General features: G+C 55.1%; 1 protein-coding gene and 1 long non-coding RNA gene across 3 annotated transcripts; one reads left to right on the top strand and one right to left on the bottom strand.

Moving 5' to 3' along the window:
- Positions 1 to 722: 722 nt before the first annotated feature.
- Positions 723 to 4509, bottom strand: FEM1A (fem-1 homolog A). Its single transcript, XM_019815938.3, is given in 3 exon segments — positions 723 to 2687; positions 2690 to 3496; positions 3499 to 4509. Coding segments are annotated over 3 exon segments (1962 nt in total). The 5' UTR covers positions 4259 to 4509; the 3' UTR covers positions 723 to 2292.
- Positions 4510 to 14174: 9665 nt separating this feature from the next.
- LOC123381846 lies at positions 14175 to 25353 on the top strand. 2 transcript variants are annotated; one of them, XR_006589315.1, is made up of 4 exons: positions 14175 to 14234; positions 16902 to 17325; positions 21404 to 21528; positions 23910 to 25353. It is a non-coding gene; the product is annotated as an uncharacterized LOC123381846 (long non-coding RNA). The 2 variants fall into 2 exon arrangements; XR_006589316.1 differs by lacking the exon at positions 14175 to 14234 and having other exon boundaries at positions 16361 to 17325; positions 21407 to 21528.
- Positions 25354 to 27237: the final 1884 nt, after the last annotated feature.

Genomic DNA, 27237 nt, shown 5'->3' with positions numbered 1-27237 from the left:
TCCTCCCAGGCCACCATGTGTTCCATTACAGCAGAGCGGGTGCTGTTAGTGGTCGGACCCCGTGAAACCAGGAGCCGGAGAAGCAGCCTTGCCTTCCCCACTGTCGTGCGAGGGGACGACACGGAATAATCAGCCTCGATCCGGCCGGTGCAATCCTGACCCGAGGGGGCCTGCACCGTGCCTGGCGCACAGGGGGCAGCGGCACCTACTCAGCGCGCCAGACCAGGGAGCAGTGCTCTCACTGTGCTACCGTACGGAGAACTGCAACTACACGAGGGAACCGGCAGGAGAAAGAAGAGGGACCAGATTTTCCTCCCCGACCGGAACCACAGAGCTACCGAGTTCGGCCTCTTGGGCGCTCCCCCGGCTGCCCCAGCCCTCCCTCACCTTCCCGGAGGGCCAAGCCACCTCTTTGGAGCCTTCCCTACCGCAAAGCTGGGGTTTGGGAGAAGTCAGCGGTTTCCCTCCTTTTCCACGGGCAGAAACACGCCCCTTCCCAGGGAAACCCCACGCAAGGTCCCAGGACACAGACAGAAACTGCCCCAGTGAGATGGTGGCCCGGGGGCTGGGCTCTGCGAGCCCCCACACCACGAGGGTGGCGCTGGGCGGCACCCTCTCCCCGCCTTCTTCCTGCCCACCCCGGGAGGGAGCCGTCCATCCCCCCACCACCCCCGTCCCCCCACGGCTGCCTTTTAAATGACTCGGGCACCGGCGCGGAGACGCACGATTTAAACTGCCTCATTGCTTTATTCCGTGCTTTGAAGGGACAGGGGCACTTTCCCGCCTCGACGGAAGGTAAAACCCGGCCTTGCCAATAAATAACGTCCTAACTAACACTGCAAATGCAAACGGGGCCCAGGGGCCCGCTGTGGCTTCTCGAGGCCTCCGTGCAGCTGCGAGAGGAGGCTGGGGGGGGGGGGGGGGGAGGGGGAAGAATACACCCTCTCCAGGCGGGGCCCCGCCTCCTGAGCCCAAGAGGCCGCTTCGTTCTCTGCCACCTGCCCCGGCTCACCGCCACCGGCCCGCCGCTGCCGGGGGCCTGGGCGGCACCGCTGCGCTTGGCGCATGCGCGCCCCGAGTGGTGGGAAACCGAGATCACCTCCCTGGCAACTTGTGGACATTCGCCACCTCCTCCAGCTCAGTTAACAGCGAGTGGGGACCTGGCTCAGGAACACCTGCGTTCAGGCTTCCAAGCAGCTAAAAAAAAAAAAAAAAAAAAAAAAAAAGCCTAGAGCCGCGGGGCTGCGCACAGCCACACTGCGCATGCGCGCGGGGCCCGGGAGGCTGAGGCGACCGCACTTCCTGGGACTCAGACACTGAGACCCTGATCCACTCCGACCGTGCGGGTCCTTGCCGGGTCGGGGAGTGACGGCCCCGCCAGCTCCTTCGGCGCCTGGCCCGATCCTTGCTTGGAAGACGCCCCTCTTTGTGATTTGAGTGGAAAGTTGGGGGAGGCCCAAGTGGAAGGCAAACAGGGAAGTTCTAGAAAATGGGCAGTCGCCTCGCTTTAGGGACCGCCACCAAATCCTCCACGCCACCGAGCCCACCCCTGGCAGACAGCCTCGCCACCTCGGCCACGGCAAAAGCCTCCCTGTGTGACATCAGCTCATTCCGTGGGGCCAGAAATTCTCAGGAAAAGAAAAAATACGGCAGCACAACTTCTGGCCTCCCGCGCCACGCCTGTAACCTGCCCGCTCACTAAGAAACGCAACACCACACCAACGCAAGCCATGCGAGGGGCAGGCCGCCCGGGCAGGGAGCCCGGCCCACGGCCCGTGGTGACGGCGGGGGGGCAGGGAGCAGGGCGCAAGCGTGCTGGAGAACTGAGAGTCGGCCCGCTTCTCCGACCGGCCACCTGGGGGCGCCCCCCTCCCCCGTCCTCACACCGCACTCGGCCGCAGGGGGGCGAAAAAGCAGGGACCCGACCCTCAGCCTCTTCCCGGTTCTCGGAAAGGAAGGCAAAAGCTGCGATCCCTCTGCCTCGAGGCAAGAAGGCGAAACTCCTCCGAGACCCGGGCAGACGGCATGTGTGGACGCGCGTGCAACTTCCCCCGGTCAAAGACAGGCTCGCGGGCTCCCGGAGAGGGCCAGTTCCTCGAGCGCCTGATGCGAAGGCTTCGAGCACCAACGACCGGCTGATTCCTTTCCCCTCTCCGCAGAGCGGAGGGGACAGGGGCTCTGGAGACTGGAGAGCCCTTCTGTTCCCCGCTGCCCAAGGGCTCGGGGGAGGGGGGAGGCGGGGAGACGAGCGTGGGCCCCACTCTTCCCGGCTTCTCGGCTCTCAGGACCCCGTCAGTGCAGCTCGATGAAAGCCTCCAGCTCCTCGGGGATGAAGCCCTTGTAGGGGATCTTGTTTCTGTCCAGGGCGCGGGCCGCAAGGCACTGCAGGGTCACATAGTTGAAGGGCTGGATGGTGCTCTTGGCCAGCAGCTCTTCGTCCAGCAGCTGGTAGGCGGTCTTCTTGAAGGCATTGGTGGCATCCATGTGGGCGCCCGCTTCGATCAGGGCGTTCATGATCCCGGGGCAGTTGTTCTGGGCCGCTATGTGTAGCGGGGTGTTGTTGTCAAAGTCCCGGCTGTCTGGGTCCGCCCCGCAGTCAAGCAGCACCTTGACCACCTGGGGAGAGGGGAACCGGCCCACCGGGTAGCGGCCGACGTTTGTGGTGTCCTTGTCCACAGCCATGTGCAGGGGGTGAAGCCGTTCTTGCCCCGGGGGGCGCACTTCAGCAGCCGGTACACGGTCTGGCGCTTGAGGTGCTCCTGGTCCGGCGTGCACTCCACCTTCTCCAGCAGGTACAGCAGGTGGAGGATGATGGCCAAGGCCTTGGTGAACTGGGCCGAGTCCCCGGGCTCCTTGGGCAGCTGCAGGGCCCGCTCCACCTCCCGCACTCCTTTGCAGAGCACGCCCATGAGGTCCGCAAAGCCGATCTGCGCGCCCGGGCTGCCCTTGGCCGCCCGGTCCTGGAGCACGTAGGAGAAGAGTTCGGCGAAGGAGAGGAAGCTGCTGGCGGTCATGGGGCTCAGGGGCTCCAGGTTGTTCTGCTGCATGTCCAGGGCGTACTTCCACAAGCGGATGCAGCGCTCGAAATTGCCCGAGTCGGCGTACACCGCCCCCCGGTAGCGGATGTAGTAGGACGTGTCCGGGTGGGCCGGCCCCAGGATGCGCTCCCGGACCAACAGGGCCTGCGTGCGCATCTCGTCCGGGTCGGTTATGAGCGCTTCCAGCTCCTCGGTGGTGGTCACCTCCCTGGAGTAGTCATAGGCCAGGACCAGCTGCGGGGGCTCCGGTTTGGGCAGATACGCGCCGCCCTGGTGACGCAGCTCCATGGCCCGTCTCCAGTGTTTCAGGGCCCCGAGCAGGTCCCGCTTCTTATCCACGTAGGTGGCTCCCAGCAACTCGAGGGCTTCCACGGCGGCCTCCCGGCTCGTGGGGCAGCAGCTCTCGGACGCGTCGCCGAGCGCGTCCTCCGGGGGGAGCTGCGGCCGCGGGGCCCCGCGGGCGGCACACATGCCGGGCCGGCGGAGGGGCCCCCCTCCCCAGCAGGCTGCTCCTGGATGAGGTACTCCACGATGTTGGTGTGGCCCGTGACGCTGGCCGCCAGCAGCGGGGTCATGCCGTAGCCGTCGCGCTCCATGCGGGCGTGGCAGCCGAGCAGCAGCTGCAGGATCTCCAGGCTCCCGGACTCGGCGCAGTCGTGCAGGGCCGTGTTGCCCTTGGCGCTGCGCCGGTTCACTTGGGCGCCCTGCTCCAGCAGGTAGCGGGCGATCTCGCGGTGGCCCTTGTAACAGGAGATCATGAGGCACGTGTGGCCGTGCCGGTTGGCCACCTCCAGGTCGGCCTGGTGCTCGCCCACCAGGTAGCGCACCACCTCCAGGTGCCCGTCGAAGCAGGCGGCGCGCAGCGGCGTCGAGTTGGTGCGCGTCGTGCGGTTCACCGACGCCCCGCGGCGCAGCAGGCTGCGCACCACGTCCAGGTGGCCGGCGGCCGAGGCGGCCCACAGCGGCGGCGCGCCCTCGATGGTCTCGCCGTCGAAGTGCACCGAGCCGCCCGCCTCCACGCTCGCGCCGCACCGGTCCACCAGGTACTCGACCACGTCCAGGTGGCCGTAGCGGGCGGCGATGAGCAGCGGCGTCCCCCCGCCGGCCACCTCACCCGTCAGCTCGTCCAGCTCCTCCCGGCTCCGGCCGCTGAGCAGCTTCTGAAGCAGCTGCAGCTTGCCGTCGCGGGCGGCGTTGTACACGGCGGTGCGGAGGTCCATGGCGCGGGCTTCCGCCAGGCCATGGGCCGGCCGCCGGGGGACGCGGAGGGCGCGCGGGCTAACGCCCGGAGGGGCGGGCGGCAACCTTCACCGTCTCCCCCGCCGCCATCTTAGGGGCTTCTCCGGCGGAACAAAATGGCTGCCGCGTCCTGGCGCCCCGCGGGCTCAGGGGGGCGCGCAGGGAAATGTAGTCCTGGGAGCCGGCCTCCCCCTCAAGACAGACGAGGGACGTAGAGGGTCAAGACTACCGCTCCTAGAAGGACGCGGGCCAGCAGAGGGGACCTGGGAGCGCGGTGCATGGTGGGGATTGTGGTTCCGAGCGCAGAGGGTTGGGGCGGGACCTGGCCGGGCGTGGACTACAATTCCCGTCGCGCAACGCTATCACCGTGACTTCTGGGAACCCGGGCAAGTTCGACTACGTACTTCCCGTGGCTCTCTCCGCGCTCCGGCCCACAGGAAACGCGGGCGCGGGCCGAGAGACTACATTGCCCGAGAGGCATCGCGAGCGACTCGGAGCCAATCGGGAGCGAGAACGAGGACTAAGCCGGCCAAACGGCCCGGTGTGATCTGGCTGTGGCGCGGCGGAGCCGCTGGCCGGCAGGGGGCGCTCGGGAGAGGCGGGAAGGCTGGCGGCGCCTAGGACGGTAAGGGACGCGGGAGGTGGGGGGTGGGGTACGCGTGTGGCCCTAAGGGCGGGTGTCCCGCGCTCAGCTCGCTTCTCAGTCATTCGTGTGCACGCATACATTTATCTACTCCCTCATTAATACACGATTGAACACTTAACGTCGCTTCCTCCAACACTCGACACCCCGAATACAAAATCTACACTTGACTTAGACCGCCTAAGCCCTTGGTCGTCGGACCTAGGTCTTAAATATCCTTCTGAGTAAAACCTCTGGGGTTGGGAGCTTCGAGAATTTCGGCCACTCGCCCAAGGACACGGGGCAAGTAAATGGCAGGGTCGGGATTTGAACCCGGGGAAAGGAAGCTATGTCATTGGCAGGACCCCGTGCGAAATGAAAATGTGGCCTCCCTGGTCTCAAACTGATTAAGAATTTCCCTCCCGGTGGTGACAGCAGAGCCTCAAACCAAACGTGGGGTCCTTCCGAGCCTGGGGGCCCGGGTGACCGCACACATAGGTCCACACTTGCGAAGCGTGAACCGCACCCCCGAAGCCAGACCCTGACCCCCAACACGCTCCCGCCTGCCCTTTGCTGCCGCCTGCCCCCAGGGTTATTGAGAACGTAGGAAAGATGAAAGATGCGGGCGGACTCGGGAGTGTTCCAGAAACGCAGAGGGTTCTCTCACAACTCCTGACTTGTACGGGTACTGTTCCCTCTTCTTGCAACACTGTTCCACACCTTCACTTGGCCACCTCTTGGACCCTCTTCAGGTGAGACTCCCGAGCCCTCCTGTGTGAGCCCTTGACCCGGTGGCGCTCCCTGGATGCCCTCCCTGGCACCACTGACGTTCTCCGGGAATCTTCGGGAAAGACTCTGTCTGAGTCAGCTCGGGCTGCTATAACAAATGCCACAGACGGGGTGGCCGTGTTAGTCAGGGCCCCCAGAGGCAGAGAACCCAAGGCTACACACGGAATTGGCTCACGGAATTCCGGAGGCCACGAAGTCCTCTGATGGGCCATCTGCCACCTGCAGACACAGGAAAGCCAGTGCTGCCATGCAGTCCCCGAGCCCGAAGGCCCGAGGATCAGGAGAGAGCTCCGATTCCCAAGACCAGGAGACATGGGCATCCCGGCTCCGGCAGGGAGAGCAAATTCTCCGTCCCTCCACCTTTTTTTTTTTTTTTTAAGTTTATTTATTTTGAGAGAGAAAGAGAGAGCAAGCACACGTGAGCAGGGGAGAGGGAGAGAGGGAAGAGAGAGTCCCAAGCAGGTTCTGTGCTGTCAGCATGGAACCCGGTACAGGGCTCGAACCCACGAACCGCGACATCGTGACCTGAGCCCAAGCCAAGAAAGAGTCAGACGCTTACGAGCCCCCCCCCAGGCACCCATCCACCTTTTTGGTCTATCCAGACCCTCAATGGATTAGATGAGGCCCACCCTCATCGGTGAGGCCATCTTGCTTACTCCATCTACTGATACAAATGCTAGTCTCTTCCAGAGACACCTTCACAGACACTCGAAGAGCAGTGAGTGTATTACCTGCTCTCTCGACATCTCGTAGCCCCAGCAGGATGGCACATAAAATAAACCATCGCAGTGGCTACAAGGACAAAACATTTATTTCCCGCAGTTTGGGAGGCTAGCAGTTGGGAGACCAGGATGCCAGGGTGGCTGGGTTCCGGGAGGGCCTTTTTCCTGGTTTGGAGGTGCCGCCTTCTCGCTGGGTGCCCACGTGGAGGAGGGACGGTTCCGGTCTCTTCCTGTCGCTGCGTGGCTCAGTTGGTTAAGCGTCCCACTATTGGTATTGGCTCAGGTCATGATCTCGTGGCTCGTGAGATTGAGCCCCGCATCGGGCTCTGCGCTGACACTGTGGTGCCTGCTCGGGATTCTCTCTCTCTCTCTCTCTCTGCCCCTCCCCTGCTCATGTTCTCTCTAAATAAATAAATAAATAAATAAATACACCTGAAAAAAAAAAAGAAAAAGAAAAAATTTAAAAAAAGATTTGAAATAATTTTCACACCCAACATAGGGTTTGAACCCACAACCCTGAGATCAAGAGTTACACGCGCTCCCAAGCTCTCCCGGCTGAGCCAGCCGGGTGCCCTGACCTACAAACGGGTCTCTTGTATATCGTGTTCTGTGCACATGTCTGAATTTCTTTCATCCTTGAGTGCCGTCAGGTGTTGAGAACAACACCTTTTTTTTTTTTTTTTTTTTTTTTTTTTTGTCCTTAAAGCGGGCTTCATGCCCAGCACGGAGTCCAACATGGGGCTTGAACTCAGGACCCTGAGATCAAGACCTGAGCTGAGGTCCAGAGTTGGACGCTTAACCGACTGAGCCACCCAGGCGTCCCTTCCTTCAATGTAATAACGCTCTCCAGGGGGGAAAAGAGAAAGAAAAACAAACACTCCTCCCCCCCAAAAAAAACACCAAAAAAACACCCCCCACCATGCTACACATACTCATGGCTTTAAGTTAGATATAGTTCAGTATTTCTTTGTTTCCTGCGTCGATAAAACATGGAAAAGTGGTCATTTGAGGGACCAAGAAATTACAGGTGTTCCATTACCTCCTCTTGTGCCCTTAGCATTATAGCTTGAATATTTTACCATTCATTCAACAGGTACATTTAACATGCACAGTCTCCCGCTGGTGAGTATATATTGGGTGCCCACTAGGTGCCAGGTACGTCTCCGGACATCAGGGGTATGAAAGTGAACAGGACGGACAAAACTCTGCTCTGAAGGAGCTGACACTCCAATGACAGATTTTCCCAGCAGTATTTTGGGGATGGCGTAGTATTCCGTTGTGGGGAATTGTGCTATGATGTGTGTAGATAACCAATCCCCTGCTATTAAAACCCCCACTAGCTACATATTTGTGGCCAAACATTTCTGCGTTTTCTTTAATTATTTTTTTTTGATTGGGGTAAAATATACATAACATAAAATTAGCCTTCTGACCGTCTCCAAGTGCACAGCTCAGAGGCGTCAGGCACGCTCACACTGTTGTGCAGCCGCCCCCACCACCCGTCTCCAGAACTTTCCATCTCCCCAAACCGAGACTCTGTCCCCATGAAGCACGGACTCCCCACCCCTGGCTCCCACCATCTGCTCTCTGTCTCTGTGGACGGGACTCCTCTGGGGACCCCCCTGTGCCTGGGGTCACGCAGGGATGTGTCCTTCTGTGTCTGGCTTCTGTCCCTGCCCACAGTGGCCTCCGGGGCCATCCATGTGGTGGCAGGTGGCAGGAGGTCCTAACCCACTTCCTGTCTATGGATTTGCCTGTTCTGGACATTTTGCATAAATGGAATCACACACCGTGTGGCCTTTTGTGTTTGGTTGTCTCGCCCACGCTGCAGATCCTATCTTCTGGAAGCCACTATAATTCTGGATTTTCTGACCCACAGTGGGGGTGCATCATCCTAACTGGCCCACTCTTAGGGAGAGCCAGGGACCAGGGGAGGAAGGGCTGAAGTTTGCATGAGATTAGGGGTAACAGATAAGACAGCAGAGGAATTGGGGGGGGGGGGGGGGGGGATCCATAAAGTGGCTTGAACTGTCCCTGGATGCATCTACCCTCCAGAAGGAAGACCGAGAACAGGATGTAGGCGTGGCCGTAGAGAGATTTCGGGAACCAGGTCTCTTGCCCTAGGGCAGAGTAGGGACACGCCCACAGGACTTTTGAGACTTTTGATTTCGATGGTGTGTGAGGACCTCAGTCTTCTCTCCTGGCTGAGCGGGACCCTGCCCCCGGGGTACTGCCTTCCTAGAGTTGATTGTCAAATTTTCAGCATTTTTGACAACTAGATGTTAAACCCGGCCACTATTGAAATTAAATTCTAGGTGCCTAAAAGTTAACACGAACAACAACAACAACAACAAAAACCAAAGGTGATGAATACAGAACACGCATCACATCCTCATTACTCTCCTACTTACTGCTTTTAGCCGGCCCTCGGGGTGATTCATGCCTACCGCGTGGGCAGGGTGGAAATCCTCCCCGACCCTGACCGTGACCCGGTGACCCTACCCATTTCTTCCCAATTTCCTGCTCTGCGACTCCACTCCCCCAAGCGGGAAACCATCCTGGTGGGAGTTCCTTCACCGCAGAAACGGACTCATGATTAAAATGAGCTACCCCGCAGGGGCGACTGGGTGGCTCAGTCGGTTAAGCGTCCAACCTCGGCTCAGGTCATGTTCTATGTTCTCGCGGTTCGTGAGTTCGAGCCCCGCGTCCGCTCTGTGCCGACAGCTCAGAGCCCGGAGCCTGCTTCGGATTCTGTGTCCCCCTCTCTCTTTGCCCCTCCCCTGCTCGCGCCCCGTCGTCCCTCTGTCAGCCACCCCTCCCCCCAAGGCCCCCTGGCTTTGCTCCGTCACATGTCACCTTGCATCCAAATCTACTCTAGAATTTATATATTGAAGCCATTATTCTCAGTCTGCGCTCGGAACGCGGGCTGGGACGAGCCGCGATGTTTGCCTGTGGGTGCTCAGGGCTGTGTGTTTGCTCAACAGGGCCTGGCATACAGCAGGCGCTCCATATGTGATGTCCAGTGGACAAAGGAATCGTTCCGGGCAGCACAGCACCACCCTGCCTGAGAATGGTGGCCGAGATCGACCCCGGCGCCGGCGCCGTCCACCTCCTTCTCTTTCGCTCCGAGTTTTTCCCCGCCGCCCTCAGGCTTCGGGGAGGCAGCGCGGGAAGACAGGGTGGGGGTGGGGCCGCCATTCGGCCGGGACTGTGGCCCGGGGCCAGGCGACCGCCCCCTCCCCACCCCTCCGCAGCCCCTCCGCCTCCGGGGAGCCCGCTGTCCCGCTTCCGGTCCGTCCCCGCGCGGGACAAACGTCGGGCCGCACCCGGGGGGGGGGTGGTCGGCCAGGGCCGCCGGGCGGGACTTCCTAGCGCCCCACGTGGTGGCCACCTGCGCGGCCGGACGCCCCAGGTTGGCCAAGAGGCCAGGCGACCGCTAGGGGGCGCCAAACCTCGGCTGGGGGCTGGGGGCTGGGGGCTGGGGGGAGGGGGGTGAGAAATGATGGAAGTAACTACCCTGCCTTGCCCGTTACTGGGTTACCGGCTGCACGCCTCCCACCCAGACGCTGAAATCCTAACCCGCAAAAGGCAACGGTTTTAGGAGGTGGGGCCTCCGGGAGGCGATTAGGTCAGAGGGCGGAGCCCCCCTCGAGAGAGAGAGGCCCCGAGAGCGAGAGCCAGCGCCCTGTCCCCTTCCTCCGCGTCAGGACGCGGCGAGCAGAGGGCCCGTCCCCCAAGCAAGGGGCACCCGGGGTCATCGGCGCCCCCAGCCTCCTCACCCGGAGGAAACAGGGATCTGCGGTTTGGAGGCCCCCAGCTCGGGGCATTTCGCTGCCGCGGCCGGGACAGGCCAAGGCGGGCTGCTACAGCCAAGTGTCCCCGACGGGGCGGCTTAAACAGAGCCGGATCCTCCCTGGATGTGACATCCTCCCTGGATGTCACAGGCCAAAAGGCAGCAGATGGGGCGCCTGGGTGGTGGTGACCCCGCGGTTTGCGGGATCGGGCCCCGCGTCTGGATCTGCGCTGGCAGCGCGGAGCCTGCTTGGGATCCTCTCTCGCCCTCTCTCTGCTCCTCCCCCACTCACGCTCTGACTCTCCCAAAATAAATAAATAAAGTTAAAAAAAAATGCCAGCAGGACTCCTGGGTCCTGTCTCCCTCCCCCTCCTCCTCCTCCTCCCCCTCCTCCTCCCCCTCCTCCCCTCCCTCCTGCCCTTCTTCGTCCTCCCTCCTCCTCCTCCTCCCCCTCCTCCCCTTCTTCCTCCTCCCCCTCCTCCTCCCCCTCCTCCCCTTCTTCCTCCTCCCCCTCCTCCTCCCCCTCCTCCTGCTCCTCTCCTTCCTCCCCTCCTCCTCCCCTTCCTCCTCCCCCTCCTCCCCTTCTTTCCTCCTCCCCCTCCTCCCCTTCTTCCTCCTCCCCCTCCTCCCCCTCCTCCTCCCCCTCCTCCTCTCCCTCCTGCCCTTCTTCATCCTCCCCCTCCTCCTTCCCCTCCTCCCCTTCTTCCTCCTCCCCCTCCTCCTCCCCCTCCTCCCCTCCCTCCTGCCCTTCTTCGTCCTCCCCCTCCTCCTCCCCCCTCCTCCCCCTCCTCCCCCTCCTCCCCTTCTTCCTCCTCCCCCTCCTCTCCCTCCTCCTCCTCCCTCCTCCCCTCCTCCCCCTCCTCCCCTTCTTCCTCCTCCCCCTCCTCCTCCCCCTCTTCCTGCTCCCCTCCTCCTCCCCTTTCTCCTCTTCCTCCCCCTCTTCCTCCTCCTCCCCCCTCCTCCCCTCCCTCCTGCCCTTCTTCGTCCTCCTCCCCCTCCTCCCCCTCCTCCCCTTCTTCCTCCTCCCCCTCCTCTTCCCCCCCTCCTCTTCCTCCCCCTCCTCCCCTCCCTCCTGCCCTTCTTCATCCTCCCCCTTCTCCTCCCCCTCCTCCCCTTCTTCCTCCTCCCCCTCCTCCTCCCCCTCCTCCTGCTCCTCCCCCTCCTCCCCTCCCTCCTGCCCTTCTTCATCCTCCCCCCTCCTCCTCCCCCTCCTCCCCTTCTTCCTCCTCCTCCTCCTCCTCCCCCTCCTCCTGCTCCTCTCCTTCCTCCCCTCCTCCTCCCCTCCTCCTCCCCTTCCTCCTCCCCCTCCTCCCCTTCTTCCTCCTCCCCCTCCTCCCCCTCCTCCTCCTCCTCCCCCTCCCCCCTCCCCCTCCTTCCCTTCTTCCTCCTCCCCCTCCCCCCTCCCCCTCCTCCCCTTCTTCGTCCTCCCCTCCTCCCCTCCCTCCTGCCCTTCTTCGTCCTCCCCCCTCCTCCTCCCCCTCCTCCCCTTCTTCCTCCTCCCCCTCCTCCTCCTCCTCCCCCTCCCCCCTCCCCCTCCTCCCCTTCTTCCTCCTCCCCCTCCCCCCTCCCCCTCCTCCCCTTCTTCCTCCTCCCCCTCCTCCTCCCCCTCCTCCTGCTCCTCTCCTTCCTCCCCTCCTCCTCCCCTTTCTCCTCTCCCTCCCCCTCTTCCTCCTCCTTCCCCTCATCCCCCTCTTCCTCCTCCTTCCCCTCCTTCTCCTCTCCTCCTCCCCCTCCCCCCCTCCTTCTTTGCTGATTTAATAGCTGTTTGTGGCACTTTTATAGCACGGCCCCCACGTTCTCTGACCCTTCTCCCGTTCTCTGACTATGTCCCCTCCCCTTGAATGTGTGTGGTCACATGTCTGCTTGACCTGTAGAGTAAAGTCGAAGTCGTTCTGGGATTTCTGAGGCTAGGGCATAGAAGGGCGGAAGCCTCCCCCTCCCCCCCCCCCGCCCCCCCCCAGTTCTCTTGAGCTGCCCATCACCATGAAGGAAGTCAACAACCCGGAGATCATGGTGCTGGGCAGGCCACTAGCTGACCCCCGTCCACTGTCCCAGAAGGACTCAGCCTTCTGGCCGTCTGCTCCCAGCTGTCCCCTGCAGAGTAAAGGCCTCTTGGACCTTCCAGCCCAGCCATCCGGGAGCTGCCACCACCCACGTGGTAACAGAAGCCCCCCCTCCCCCCCCAGACACGCCCAACTTCCTCACCTACAGAATCAGTGACATCTGAGACAAGATGATTGTTTCAAGCCTGTGTGCTCTCGGGTGGTCGGGGAGGCAGCAGCGATACTGGGAACAGTGTTGCATGTAGCTTGTGGCTCTAATTTGCATGTCTATGATTACTAACCAAGGCACACGTCGCCCAAGAGTTCGTTTACTATGTCTGTCTCCTGCCCGGGGGAGCTGCCTGCCTGCCCGCTGGGGGAACCCCGCCACGGTTCAGTTCCCAAGAAACGGGCTTGACGTGTCCTTGCGGGGAGTAGACAGATCTGTGCCGAGTGCAGTCTTTTGCTCCATTCACTCCCCAGCCACAGTTCTTGACGTTCTGGGTACCTACAGTGTGCGGGGTCATGTGCTAGAGGCTGGGGGTACAGCACCGAGCGGCCCAACGCCATTCTCAAGGGCCCGGAATCTGGCCGAGGGCGATAACTCAAGTCCGGCTGTGTGGTTAGGGACGCAGGGGCCCGGGGGATGGACAGACAGCCCCTGGCTGGGGAGGGAAGGAGAAAGTAGGGGGCCTTTGTTTCGCAGACACGCATTTTCCGGGATAGCTGTTACAAAAAGTGGAGTCCCACATCATTCTAGTTGTCTGTTTTGGCTTAACAAACTCCCCCAAGCTCTGTGACTTCTGTGGACTGCCTTGCGCCGTCCCAAAACCCGTATGTAGAAGGCCTAAGCCCCAGCGCGACCCCATCTGGAGATCATCTGTAGGGGGTATCCCGCAACCCTGGGGGTCACACTCTGGTGTCACCCGGGCCCCCGTTCTATCGGCTGGAAGGCATTCACTAAGTCTGGTCCTCTTCAGAGGGAGGGAACCAGACGTCCCCCTCTCCAGGGAAGGAGAGAGTCTTCAGAAGCGACCCTCCAGCCCTCCTCCAGCCTCTAGCAGGAATGTTACTGAGTAGCAGGTGTATACGTTTCCTTAGGAAAACAAACGAGAGAAGCGTTGTGTTTGTTATTTTCTTTAATTGAAATAAATTAACCATGTTCAAGTGTATAAATGAAACATTCAAGGGGAGCCTGGGTGGCTCAGTCCGTTAAGTGTCAGACTTCAGCGCAGGTCGTGATCTCACGGTTTGAGGGCTCGAGCCCCACGTGGGTCTCTGTGCTGACAGCTGGGAGCCTGGAGCCTGTTTCCCATTCTGTGTCTCCCTCTCCCTCTGCCCTCCCCCCGCTCAGACTCTGTCTCTGTCTCTCTCCCAGAAGTAAAGAACATTAAAAAAGTTTAATGAAACATTAAAATAACCACCTTGAAATGTACGATTCGGTGGCATTTAGACCATTCTAAGTGCTGGGCAACCTCGACTCCTGTCTACTTCCGAAATATTTCCATCGGCCCTAAAGGAAACCCCATCCCCAACGGACGGTCCCCACCCAACTTCTTTGGACCCGCTTTTTCTGGACAATTCATGTAACTGGAATCACGCCCCAAGTATCTGGCTTCTCTCCCTGAGCGTCACGTTTCCAAGATGTATCTACATTGTATCGTGGGTGAGTGCTTTGTGCATTTTTGTGGCTGAATAATATTCCGGCGTAGGGATGGACCACATTTTGTCTCTCCACTCATCTGCTGATGGACATTTGGGCTGTTTCCACCTTTGGCCTGTGAGGACTAGTGCTGTAATGATAAGAATTTGTTTGAATCTGTTTCCAATGTTTTTTGTTTTGTTTTGTTTTTTTTAAAGTGGCCTCACGCCCAGCATGGAGCCCAACGCAGGGCTTGAACTCAAGACCCTGAGATCAAGATCTGAGCTGAGATCAAGAGTCAGATGCTTAACCAACTGAGCCACCCAGGCGCCCCTCAGTTCTCTCAGGTATAAATCTAGGTGTGGAATTGCCAGATTATATGCTAATACTACGTTTTAACTCTTTGAGGAACCATCAAGCTGTTTTCGTGTATCTGTGATTAAAAAAAAAACAGCTTTATGGAGGCATAATTAGTATATAATAAACTATGCATATTAAAACTGCACAATCACATCATCCGCGAATAGAGACAGGTTTTTTTTTTTTTTTTCACTTCTTTCCAAAATCGATGCTTTTGATTCCTTTCTCACTGCTGTAGCTACGACAGACCTGATCTGTTCCCAGTCTTGGAGGGAAGCAACCAGTCTTGTATCATGGGAGTGTGCCGGTCACTGTGGGGTTTCATAGGTGTCCTTTGTTGGGTCAAGAAAACTCCCTTCTATTACCCTTATCCCCAGACTTAAAAAAAAAAAAAAAAGGGATAGATGTCGGATTTCGTCAAGCGCTCTCTCTGCATTTATTGAGATGATCGTGCAGTTTGCTTTTGGTGACTATATCGCGAATGATGCGGAATGATTTTTCAAGTTAAACCACCCCTGCCTGGCTTGTAACTTCTTGACTTGCTCTAATTTCAAGCTTATAGAAAAGTTGCGAGAAGAGGCAAAGTAGTTTTGCTTATCCTTTACCCAGATTCCTCAGTCATTTGCATGTTATCATGTTTGCTTTATTTATGTGGTCTAATTATGTAGATTATTGTTTATATAACATTTATTATATAGGAGTATATAATATGATACATAATATTTATATTATGCTCTATATTTTAAAATGATTTTTTAACGTTTATTTTATTTTTTTTTAATGTTTATTTATTTTTGAGACAGAGAGAGACAGAGCATGAACGGGGGAGGGTCAGAGAGAGAGGGAGACACAGAATCGGAAACAGGCTCCAGGCTCTGAGCTGTCAGCACAGAGCCCGACGCGGGGCTCAAACTCACAAACCGTGAGATCATGACCTGACCCGAAGTCAGCCACTCAACCGACTGAGCCACCCAGGCGCCCCAATGCTCTATATTTTAAAGTGTATTTATTTATTTTGAGAGAGAGAGCGGGGGAGGGGCAGAGAGAGAGTCCCAGGCAGGCTCCACTCAGAGCCCAACGCGGGGCTCGAACCCACAAACCGTGAGATCATGACCTGAGCCGAAACCGAGAATCGGACATTTAACTGACCGCATCACCCAGGTGCCCCTACATTATAATTTATAACAAAATATGGTAAGGTGTTATAAGTAATACATTACATAATTATGTAAAACATATAAAATAATGTATACAATATAAATTCAGATGACAGAGAATAAAATGTAATGCATTTGTACACATACATATACATATAATGCATATATGTTTTCTGAACCATTTGAGTCAGTAAGTTGGGGTCTTGACCACCTTTACTCTTTTTTTTTTTTTTTTTCTGGAGAAAGAGAGAGACAGAGAGAGAGCGCACACGTGTGCGGGGAAGGGGCAGAGAAAGAGAGACTCCCAAGCAGGCTCCGTTCAGAGCCCAGCCCCGGGCTCGATCTCACAGCCCTGGAATCACGACCTGAGCTGAAACCAAGATTCGGACGCTCAACCGTCTGAGCCCCCCCCCCGCCCCCCCAGGTGCCCCATTGACTAATTTTACTCTTAAACACATTGGTGGGCGTTCCCTTGGAACAAGGACTTCTCCTACAGAGCCACAGTTCAATGATCAAAATTGGGATTTTTAACACGGATGAGCCTACGGGCTTCGCCATGCGGCTCCCAGTGGTTTCTGCTCCCTTCACAGCTGTGCTCTTGGAAGGTCCGGAGCGTTCGCAAGCCGCTGATGCTTTCCTTCTCTCCACGGCTGGTTTTATCCCTGAGTCCGAACCAGACGGGCTGAAACAAGGATGATTTTGTGGTGTGTGTGTGTGTGTGTGTGTGTGTGTGTGTGTGTGTGTGTGTGTTTTCTTCAACTGTTTCCTCCCCGCTGTCTGTAAAATCTCTCTTCTCTGCCCTGAGGAGCAAGTTCTGTGACCTGTCTGGTCACTGTCAGCTAAAAAAGTCTTGGGGCCCTTGGGTGGCTCAGTCGGTTGAGCGTCCAACTTCGGCTCAGGGCATGATCTCACAGTTTTGTGAGTTCGAGCCCCGCGTCGGGCTCTGTGCTGACCGCTCGGAGCCTGGAGATTCTGTGTCTCCCTCTCTCTGCCCCTCCCTGGCTTGTGCTCTGTCTCTCTCTGTCTCAAAAATAAAAACAACCACAAAAATCTTGCCCTGTCCAATCCTGTGAACAGTTTCCATCTGACAACTTTTTCCATCTCCTCCTTGGCTGGCTAAACGTCCCTGGGCGTGGCATGGTGCCCCCCCCCCCCGGGGACAGGACCCAGTGCCCTGTCCCTCCTGAGTCTCTTTGCACCTGTGCCTGGCCATGTGCTGCTTCTGTCCCTCCGTCCCTCACCAGGCTGGGGCAGGGCCAAGGAGCAGGAGTGAGGAGCAAACAAACCAGCAAGTGTGAGCGCTGACCCCCCCCCCCCCCGCACAGATGCCCTCTCTGGTCAGCACTGGGCACAGGCTGGGCTCCTGGGATCCAGAAAGGCAGGTACGGAAGGGGACAGATTCCAGAGCCAGATGTGGGTCAGGGGAGGAAGCTCAGCCATCTCCTTGTGATGCTGCCTGCCTGTCGTCATGGAAACCGAAGCCACTCTCTTTTGAAGGACCCATTAAGGTACTGGATGGGACGTAATCAACTCTCCCCCGGGGTGGCCCCCAGCCACCCTTGGGACCAACGGGAAAGGCAAGTCCTGGAGACCATGCAGCGTCTGAGCTCTGCCCTCGCCATCCTGACTGCTGCCGATGCACTGCGCGACCACAAGTCGGCTTCTGTTTGCATCTCGACATGCAAATGTCGTGGAAATGACAGAGGGACACGTCACAATCGCCTCACTGTCTCTGAGTACCAGGCTATGGGAGGAGCATAAGGTAATGGCTTGAAATGCGGACGCTGGCTGCACACTGCCCGCGTTCAAATCCTGGCTCTGTCCCCCACTAGCTGTGCGGGCCCCAGGAGCCTGCTCATCTCTGGCCTCGGCCTCTTGTCCTACAAAGCGGAGTGTGACAGTCGTAACCACTTCATGCGAGGTAGTGTATCTAAAGCTATGAAAACAGTGTCTGGAGAAAGGAAATGTGGTATAGTCATGCAGTGGAATATTATGTGGCCATAAAAAGGAAAGAAACACTTTCTGACTCTTGATACAATGTAGATGAATATTGGAAACATTATGCAACATGTCCAACATTATGGAAACATTATTATCCCCGAGAGAAGTCAAACATAACAGCCCACACAGCATAGTATAGTATTTATGTGAAACATTCAGAATAGGCAAATTAATACAGGTTAGTGGAGCTGGAGGGGCGGGGTGTAGAAGGAGCATGGGAAGTGACTGCTTAACGGAATGGGGTTCTTTCTGGGGGTGATGGAATGTTCTGGAAGTCAGTAGTGGTGATGATTGCAGAACACTGGGAATGTACTGAATGTCACTAAATTGCCACTTTAAAATGGTTAAAATGCAAATTTTATGTTATGTGCATTTGTTTGATGAGATTGTAATGTTTGTCTTACTTTTGAGAGAGACAGAGTGTGAGCGGGGGAGGGGCAGAGAGAGAGGGAGACACAGAATCCGAAGCAGGCTCCAGGCTCCGAGCTGTCAGCACAGAGCTGACTCGGGGCTCGAACCCACAGACCGCAAGATCACGACCTGGGCCAAAGCTGGATGCTCAACCGACTGAGCCACCCAGGCGCCCCATGTTGTATAAGATTTTTTCTGGTGGCATATCACAACACAGTGACACTTGCAGAGAAGACGTGCAGAACACTTTGTCACTTGGAGTTCCAAATAAGAGAAGGATACGGGGCGTGCCCTAGGGGGGCGGGGGACAGCAAGCTGGAGCTGTAAGCAAGCTGAGTAGGGTTCGCTAGGTTTCCAGGACTTCTTGGGATTGGCTAATTTGAATAACTTCCCGGGCTCCTGGACAATGAGGCTGTCCCTAGTTGCCTGGCTCCCAGCCCTGGGGCAATCGAAGCAGGTGCACAGTGTCCCTTGAACACCAGAGCTGATAGGGAAGTGGTCCAGGTGTTGGATTTCATCAGCTGCTCGAGAGGAAGGACCTCGTGGGCCTCTGGCCTGTGGCTCAGAAATGGGTCCCTCTCTTACTCCATTCCTTCTCCTTTTCCATCTGTCAATCCGTTATGTATCCACCTTTATACTTTTCTTCCTACTACCCACTTATTTATCTGTCACTATTGCCAAAGTCCTCGTTGTAATTTCTTGAGCATTTACTATGTACCAGGCATGGTGCTATGCATTAACACAATCACCTTGATCTCTGCAACAGCCCGAAGAAATAGCCACAATTGTCAGTATTTTTGCAGATAGGGAAGCTGAGCTGGGAGGGAACACTCTTGCCCAATGTCCCCACTCAGCATTCTTCACCTTTCTGCCCCACTGACCCGTGGAGAGGTCTCTAATCCCATCACAGAACTAGAATTTTTGCTCGCACCAAGAGCTGGCTGATTTTAATTTTCAGCCCACATAGTGTTCCAAAGGCAGGGTCCCACACACTTCCCATGAGTCTCTGAGGCGTTTCATTCCACATTTCAAACTCTACATTTTCCTACGGCTGCTTTTTGCCTTTGGAACTGTGTTGCATCCGCTGTCGACTGGATCGCGTGTTTTATTTGTTCTGTCCTTGTCTATCTCTCCAGGATATGGGCGTGTCTTTTAGGCAGCTCTACCTTGTGAGCCATTCGTATGCCTTCCCTCTCCAGGAGATTATATCTCTCTTTTGAAATGTGAGCCTGGAGATACAGGCTCACAGGAGGTCCCAGTTGGAAACTGGCTTGGAAAATGTGAACAACACTGGGTGGGCTTCCAACTGTTCGAGATACGTGTAGCAGAGATTGTTGGCTGTTCTCAGCAACCGTTCTCTCTTTCTCTCTCGCAGCGCTAGAACCCGCGATTTAAAGCTGAGCACATCTGGCCTCAGAAAATATAAACAATATTCCAATACATGGTGCGTCATTTTGGACCACGGGGGGTGAGCGCGATGCACGAAGGGTAGCAGAGCAATGATTCAGAAGGAGCCTGGGCCCTGCCATCATGGGCACTAACCATCCCTGAAGTGCATACACCCAGTTATGTGACATAAAATGAATGCATTACATGGCTTTTTTTTTTAAATAAAAAGAATAAGTTGGATTTTTTTTCACATAGTAAAATGCATAGAACTTAGTTAAGTGGGTAGATGTTTGGCAATTGTATATACCCCCATATGGTCACTCCCCTAATCAAGAGAGAGAACTTTTTCAGAACCTCGGACAGCTCCACAGACCCATTTCCAATGGATTCCTACCCACCTGGAGGCACCCAATCCTCCAACAAATACTTCTGCTTCTCCTTCCTTCCTCCTCCTCCTCCTCCTCCTCCTCCTCCTCCTCCTCCTCCTCCTTTTCCTTCCTCTTCCTGTTCTTCCTCCTCTCCCCCTCCTCCCTCTCCCTCTCCTCCTCCTCCTTCTTCTTCTGAGTAATCTCTACGCCCAATGTGGGGCTTGAGCTCATGAGCCTGAGATCAAGAGTTGCATTCTCCTCCGACTAAGCCAGCCAGGCACCAAAGCCCAATGTTCCGATTTCTCTCAATATAGGTTAGTTTTGCCCATTGTTCTGTGTCCTATAAATGGAATCATGCATATGTGCTCAAACTTATTCTGTTCAGCATGACTTTCTAGTCCTCTATACTTCCGTGTGTATCATAAGTTTGTTTCTTTCTTTTTGAAGTTTATTTATTTATTTATTTTGAGAGAGGGAGCGAGAGAGCACAAGCAGGGGAGGGGCAGAGAGAGAGAGAGAGAGAGAGAGAGAGAGAGAGAGAGAATCCCCAGCAGGCTCTGTGCTCCATGCTGAACCCAATGTGAGGCTCAATCTTATGACCATGAGACCATGATCATGAGATCATGACCATGAGATCATGACCTGAGCCAGAATCGAGATTCAGATGCTTAACCAACTGAGCCCCCCGGGGGCCTCTCATTAGTTTGTTTCTCCCCCCTCCCACACACACACACACTGAGTAGCCCATGGTGGGATAACCATAATTTGTTTATCCACTCACCAGTTAGTTTTTGGCTATTATGACTATAACTGTTGAGGTCGTTTCTGTAAAATTCATTCTGTGGAAACACGTGTTTGTTTCTCTTCTATGTAAATCTAGGCATGGGATTGCTGTGCCAAAAGGGGGAAATTTATTTCCATTTCATTTAAGCACTGCTATTTTGAGTCTATCAGCATAACCGGACCACATTCTTGTAGATTGGCCTTGCTTGCTTCTTTGCCTTATTCTCAGGTCCCTTGACTTCTACTTTCTGGGACCACCTTCCCAAGAAACTACACTTGTCTCGTGGATTCCCAAATGAAGATAAGTGGGCACAGATCAAATACAATAGGATAGCTCAGTGGGTTGTATCTTCAGTTCAGACGCCCACAGCAACTCTGTGTGCTGGTTTATGTTTATAGGTGCACATGGCCTCCGTGATTTTGTGTCTGGTGAAGGTAACAGGGGCTCGGACACCAGCATTTATATCTCAACTGAATACTTAGCATGTTGCTGGCATGAGGGCGTATGAAGGTGAATCTGATGAGATTAGCTGAAGTGTCTCCCCAGAGATCTTTGGGAGAAATAAAAGGTTTTTTTTTTTTTTGTTGTTGTTGTTTTGTTTTGTTTTTGGGACAGAGAGAGACAGAGCATGAACGGGGGAGGGGCAGAGAGAGAGGGAGACACAGAATCGGAAACAGGCTCCAGGCTCTGAGCCATCAGCCCAGAGCCTGACGCGGGGCTTGAACTCATGGACCGCGAGATCGTGACCTGGCTGAAGTCGGATGCTTAACCGACTGCGCCACCCAGGCGCCCCAAGTTGGTGGTCTTTTTTAATCAAAAGAAGAATTCCCTAAGAATCAGTGGGGAAACGGATCAAAATGCAGATTTCTGGGTCTCCCTCACCTCTGCTTATTGAAGCTGGGAGGGTCCTGGGAATCCGCATTCCCTATGAGCTTCTCAGGAGAATCATCCTCACGTTAAAGTTGGGGAATCCAAGGAAGAGGTGGTCCTGGGTGGGCTAATTGTTGGGTGTTGCTGGCAGGGAAATGACGTGCAATTACTCTCAGCAGGTGCCAGACCAGGTGAGCTATGGGAGGATATTTGAATTTTATCCTGCAGACAATGGGAGTCTTTGAAGGATTGAAGACAAAAGTGGGACTTGATCAGATCTGCGCTTTAGAAGACCCCTAAGGTACGAGGAGAATGAGTTGGCTGTGTGCGTGTTGGGGAAGGAGGGAAGAGACCACAGATGACCAGGCAATGGTGGAGGCAGGGGGCTGGAGGGGGGTGGATTTAGCCAGAATGACTTACCTTGGAGGACACAGGGATGGAGATTGCTGGATGAGGAGGGGAGGGTCTCTGGGTGTCTGTGTCCCCCTGCCACATTGATGGGGACGTGGAGGGAGGGGCATACTGGTGGCTGGGTGGATTGGGCGTTCAGTTCGGAATGATTAACTTGGAGTGAGTGTGAAGCACTCAGGGGAAGGTATTCACAGAACTACCAGGGCAGAATCTCTCCTTTCAACCGAGTCCCTAATTGGGGGGACAGTATTCAGGTGTCTTTTCCTATCCAAAAGCTCTCCCGCACCCAGAGGGTGATTCTAAATATACCAGATAATCTCACAATTAGCCTTCACCCAGACATTGAACCCCCTTTCCCCACACCATTCATGAAGCGCCTCTGGCATTTGGGTGTCTTAGTAATCGTGTTTCTCTGCTTGTTAATGGACCCACTGAGGCAGTACTCCTGGGAGAGAGAAAGATTTCATTTGTCTGGGACTGAAGAGGGAGACAGGGGTTGCCGGAGCTAATGAGGAATCAATGCTTCGTAATTGCTAATTAAATGAGCCTGGCTCTCTCCTGGGGCTATTAGTTGGCTGGCTGGCCCTTGAGTGTCCACAAATTTAATTACACTCCCCAATAAACACCTGCAGCAACCATCACCCTATGGTATGTCTCTGGGGGAGACCAAGGAGAAGCAGGATCTTTGTGTATGCGTGCTGAAGCCATCAATTAATTTATTGATTGATGTATTGGTTTATTCTCTGGTGTCTTTATTGATCCAACAAATGTTTATTGAGCACCTGCTGTGTGCCAGGCCCTGAATTGGGTGCTGGGGACACAGCTGTGATACAAACACAATCTCTGCCTTCATGGGGCTCACAGTGTAATGGGAGACAGTCCTGCAAACAGATAACTGAAGTTATTGGAGAGAAGTTCTGGAGAGAAGATATCCCAGGTCTATGAGAATGTGTAATACAGACTTGACATGGGGGGGGGGCGGTGAGGCAACCAGGGAAACCTCCCTTGGTGACACGAAGCTTGGCGAAGAGGGTAGAGTGAGCCGTGGGGGCGCTGTAGGGGGCGGAGTTTTCCAAGTTGATGGAATCGCAAAGACAAAGGTTCTAAGGCTACAACGAGCTCGCTGTGGTGTCTGTGACTTGATTAGGATGCCATAGAGAATTGGGGGTGAGCCTCATGGAGGCCACGACTCACCTACCAGGCACAAGTTTACCTTGTCCTGTAAGTGGTCCACGGAACTGATGGCAGGATGGGGGAGGAAAAAAACCATTCCTCGAAATGTTATTGAGAAGGCGCCAAAGAACTATGGTCTAGAGAGGGCTTCACATGCCATTCCTTCATTGATTTCCAGGAGGAAAGTGTAGTAAGATGGTTAAAGACCCTGGGCTCTGAGTCAGATGTTTCGTAATTCCCGGCCTGTGGGGGTGTACAAGTGACAAGGCCAATACCACCTATGGCACGTCGCTGTATGCTCCGGGGGCGCGTGTCCCTGTTTTATTCCCTCCCTTATCCTTGGTCCTCTCCCTGGATGAGAGTGATCCTCTATGATCCCCTGTCCCCCACACTTGCTCGTCCGTCTCAGGCGGAGGCCGACGGGAGTCCACGCTATGAGGAAGCTGTGACTTGTTGTCATAATACATCAGAACAACAAAATCACTAGTCTTCCACACAGCACTAGACCACAACCGCTCCAGTCTTCTTTGCCACCCTCTGCCCCTCCCCTGGGAGCCCCCACCCAGCTTCTACCCCTCACTTGAGCCAAGCCATAACCTCTGGGCTTCCTACTTCTCCAGTGCCTCTTCTGGTCCTCCTGGAGAGAGGCAGGATCTGATTCCCAAGGGCCCACCTCCCACCCAGGCACGTCAGGAACATGAATTTGGAGGTGGACGGAGGTGGGGTTGACTTACAGCTTCATTCACCCTTGGGCTAGTTACATCCCTGCCAATCTCTGGGTCTCAGTTTCCTCATGTGTCACCTGGGCCCAATAACACCCATGTCCTAGGGATGAAAGATGGCGTGATATAATGTACATAAAACGCTTGGCACAATGCTTCTCACAGAAGTCTGGAAAGAGCACAGCAATGTCATCTTGGCAGGCGCGTGTTCCCCCACGGTCCTACTGACTGGCCATCTCACCTGTTAACAGGGAATTACAGATTTGTGTATGTGGTTTCATTTCACCTGCTGATCTAGAAAAGAATTCGTCGAAACGTCCATTAAATGAGGGGCAGGTCTCCAGAAGCGTCAGACCATCCTCTGTTCCCCCATCAGGGTGCAAGGGCGAGCTCCCCCGTTACCAGGGAAGCTGCCCGGTTTCCTGGTGCTGAAATTAAGTCGTCCCCGGAAAGCCCCTGGGAGCTGTCCGGAGTCCCGGTGCTGAAGCAGATCGCGGTTCCCTTCCTGGTCCCGAGAGGCGCTGTCCGGAGTCTCGGTGCTGAAACAAATAGCAATTTCCTTCCGTGGTGGTCGGTGAGCTATCCAAAGCCTCCGTGCTGAAGAAAACTTGACTTGCTTCCCGCTCTTCCCTTGGCTCCCCCCACTCCCCTCTGTTATCTGTCCTTCTGACTCTTCCCCTCCCCCAGATTTCTTTACCTTCCTATTTTCTTCCCGGGGAGCTTCAGAATGATAGTAGGGGAGACACGGAGAGGTCGCAACCAGGACTCATACCTGCTCCCCACCTCGTGGCTGTTCCCAGACTTACCTCCCAGGTAGTCAGCCCCGTTGGTCTCCGCTTCCCAGACCGCCAAACTTTGCCGTCTTTGTCACTTTCTTGGAGGATATCCATGCGCTGAGCTGCAAACCAGCCCCATCCCCGGGGTCCCTGGTCCCTCAGACCACCCTCCCCACCACCACCAGGCAGCCTCTGTATGCCTCACCTACTTCCAATCTCGTGGGCAGATGCAGGTGACCAGTGGCTGCCAAGGCGAGGACGTGCACTTTTATGGGCTTTGGAGAAGGCGGGGCACCGGGAACCCGAGGAGGGGCTTCACCCGCCGGCCAATGGGACTCCGTCTAGAATGCAGCTCCAAAGATTACCTCATAGGCTGTGGTCTCGGTTTCAGAATAAAAGTCTGGCATCTGCCCAAAAACTGGGTTGGGGGTTTCTGGAGTTGGGAGAGGGCACTCACTATGGTCCTCAAGGTCTCCCCACTACTCAGCCCACCCCCCTCCTAGGTCTCTCACATCCAGTTTGGCCCAAAAGCCCTGGATGGTACCTACATCTCCCCATCTCCAGCTTGTGCTATTGCTGGATCAGAAGAGAGAAAACTGGTAAACTGAGTTGGGGAAAAAAACAGGGCAAGCTCAGAATATTTAAGTTCAGTTCCACATAGGGAAACTGAGGTCTGTGGGAGTGGAGGGCTCAGAAGAGCCTGGGGCAGAAGTGGGTCTCAAGACTAGATCTTTTGATTCCTCAGTTCAAAACCCATCTCATAACTTCGTTTATTGTTTTACTTTACTGAACAGGCTCTGAGTCAAAAACACAAATCCAGACTTTTCTCCTTCTGGCTGGGACTTTGGGCACAGTTGAACCTCTCTGTGCTTCAGTTTCTTTACCGGTGAAATGGGGATAATGGTAGTACCTTCTCAGAGCATTGTGATGAGGAATTAGTGGTATGGTGTGGATGGATGTTAGAAATAACGCATGTGAGCCAGGACTAGGATAAGCAAGACACCTGCCTCAGGTGCAAATTTAAGAAGGCACCAAAAAAAAAAAAAAAAAAACCACCCCCCCCCACACACACACCTCAGCAATCCAGGTAAATAATGTTTCAATGCAATGTTCTAAGAAATCAAAATTAATGTATGTAAAAAGTCAACAATGAATAATTTATCAAATTTTTAAAAATTTTAAACATTTATTTATTATTGAGAGACAGAGAGACACAGAGCGTGAGCAGGGGAGGGGTAGAGAGAGGGGGAGACATAGAATCGGAAGCAGGCTCCAGGCTCTGAGCTGTCAGCACGGAGCCCGCATGGAGCCCGACCCTGGGCTCAAGCCCACCAACTGCGAGATCATGACCTGAGCCGAAGGCGGTCGCTTAACCAACTGAGCCCCCCAGGCGCCCCTATCAAATTTTTAAATAAAGATAGGATCCGCATTACTGGATTTTTCCTTTTGCCTCACGGTCTAATGCGTGGCATGGCACCAGAAATAATGTATAGACATGGTAAGCTTTCTGATAATGTAGCTTAATCACCCAACTTTTTTTGTAGTAGGCATGGGGTAGGGGTGCATACATGAATTCAGCAACCAAACTTGTCCTTAGGGAGAGTGACAACCTGAAAGTATAAGCATACTCAGATGCAGTCTGGTGTCAACAGAGGGATCTGTGTCCCAGCTTGTGCTCTCCCCAGTATGAAAGTCCCCTAAAGGGGCTGCTCATTTTGTGGAATCTGAACTCGCAAATGAGCTGTCTGCACACCACCTACGGAGCCAGGAGCATCAGATGAGGCACCTAGCATTTGTCAACAAAGATGCCCAAACCCAGAGTTAATTCCACTGATGCACCGGGGGAAAGTTCAGTCAAACCCATGGGAAGCGGTTGCAGAAACTATAATTCTGACACATAGTAGATACTCAACAAGTCCACTGTGAAATGTGGACTCCACTGAGTGCATCTGAAACACTCGAAACTGCTACATCTGTTTCCTTCTCAGAGGTCAGTTCTGGCCTCACAGTTCCTAAGGAGCACCAGGGAGCATGCCGCAGAAGGGACAAGAATAGATGGGAAGGCAGCCTGGAGATGGCTGCCTTGGTTATTTGTTTCTCTCTCTTTTCTTTTATTTTGCAAAAAAATTTTTTTTCCAACCCATAGGAAAGTTGCAAGAATCGTGCAATGAACTTCCATGTTATCTTTAAAAAATTTTTTTTTAAGTTTATTTATTTTTGAGAAAGACACAGAAACTGAGGCAGGCTCCAGGCTCTGAACCGTCTGGACAGAGCCCGACACAGGGCTCGAACCCGCACACCTAGAGATCATGACCTGAGCTGGTCCGACGCTTAATCCACTGAGCCCCCCAGGTGCCCCTCCATATCATCTTTAACTAGATTCACCCAGGCATTGGTAACATGTTGCCACATTTGCTTTATCTTTGTTTATTTCTCTACATCTATCTTTGTATCTGTCCCAACCCTGTACGTTTCAAACACAACTGCGCCTTCATTCCCAAATACTTCAGCATGCACCCCCCCAAGATCAAAGACAGTCTCCTACGTAACCCAAATGTAATGATCACAACCGAGAAGTTAAAACTGTTACAACGCTACTGTCTAACCCCCGACCCACGTTCCTGCCTCACCGATCTCCTGAGACTGCGTTTTAGGGCATTTCTTCCCAAGCTTGGATCCAAGTCAGGATTGGGCACAGCGTTTCGTCGTCCTGTGTGTCCCATCTCTACCGCAGAGAGGTGGGTCACGAGATGATTCTTAGACCCTAGGATTCACCTCTCAGTCCTGGGATCAGGCTTCCTCACTGTCCTCCCTGCGGGTGTCCACTCTGCACCGTGTCTGGCCCCCCCCTTATTTACAACGAGAGACTGTTTAGAGGACTTCTTAAGTCTCTTTCTCCTCCAACATTCTGGAAAGACATAGCCAGAT

Source organism: Felis catus, chromosome A2 (genome assembly GCF_018350175.1).
Source record: "Felis catus isolate Fca126 chromosome A2, F.catus_Fca126_mat1.0, whole genome shotgun sequence".
NCBI classification, from domain to species: Eukaryota; Metazoa; Chordata; class Mammalia; order Carnivora; family Felidae; genus Felis; species Felis catus.
Note: the sequence above shows the minus strand (reverse complement) of the source record. Positions and strands in the feature narration are given on the sequence as shown.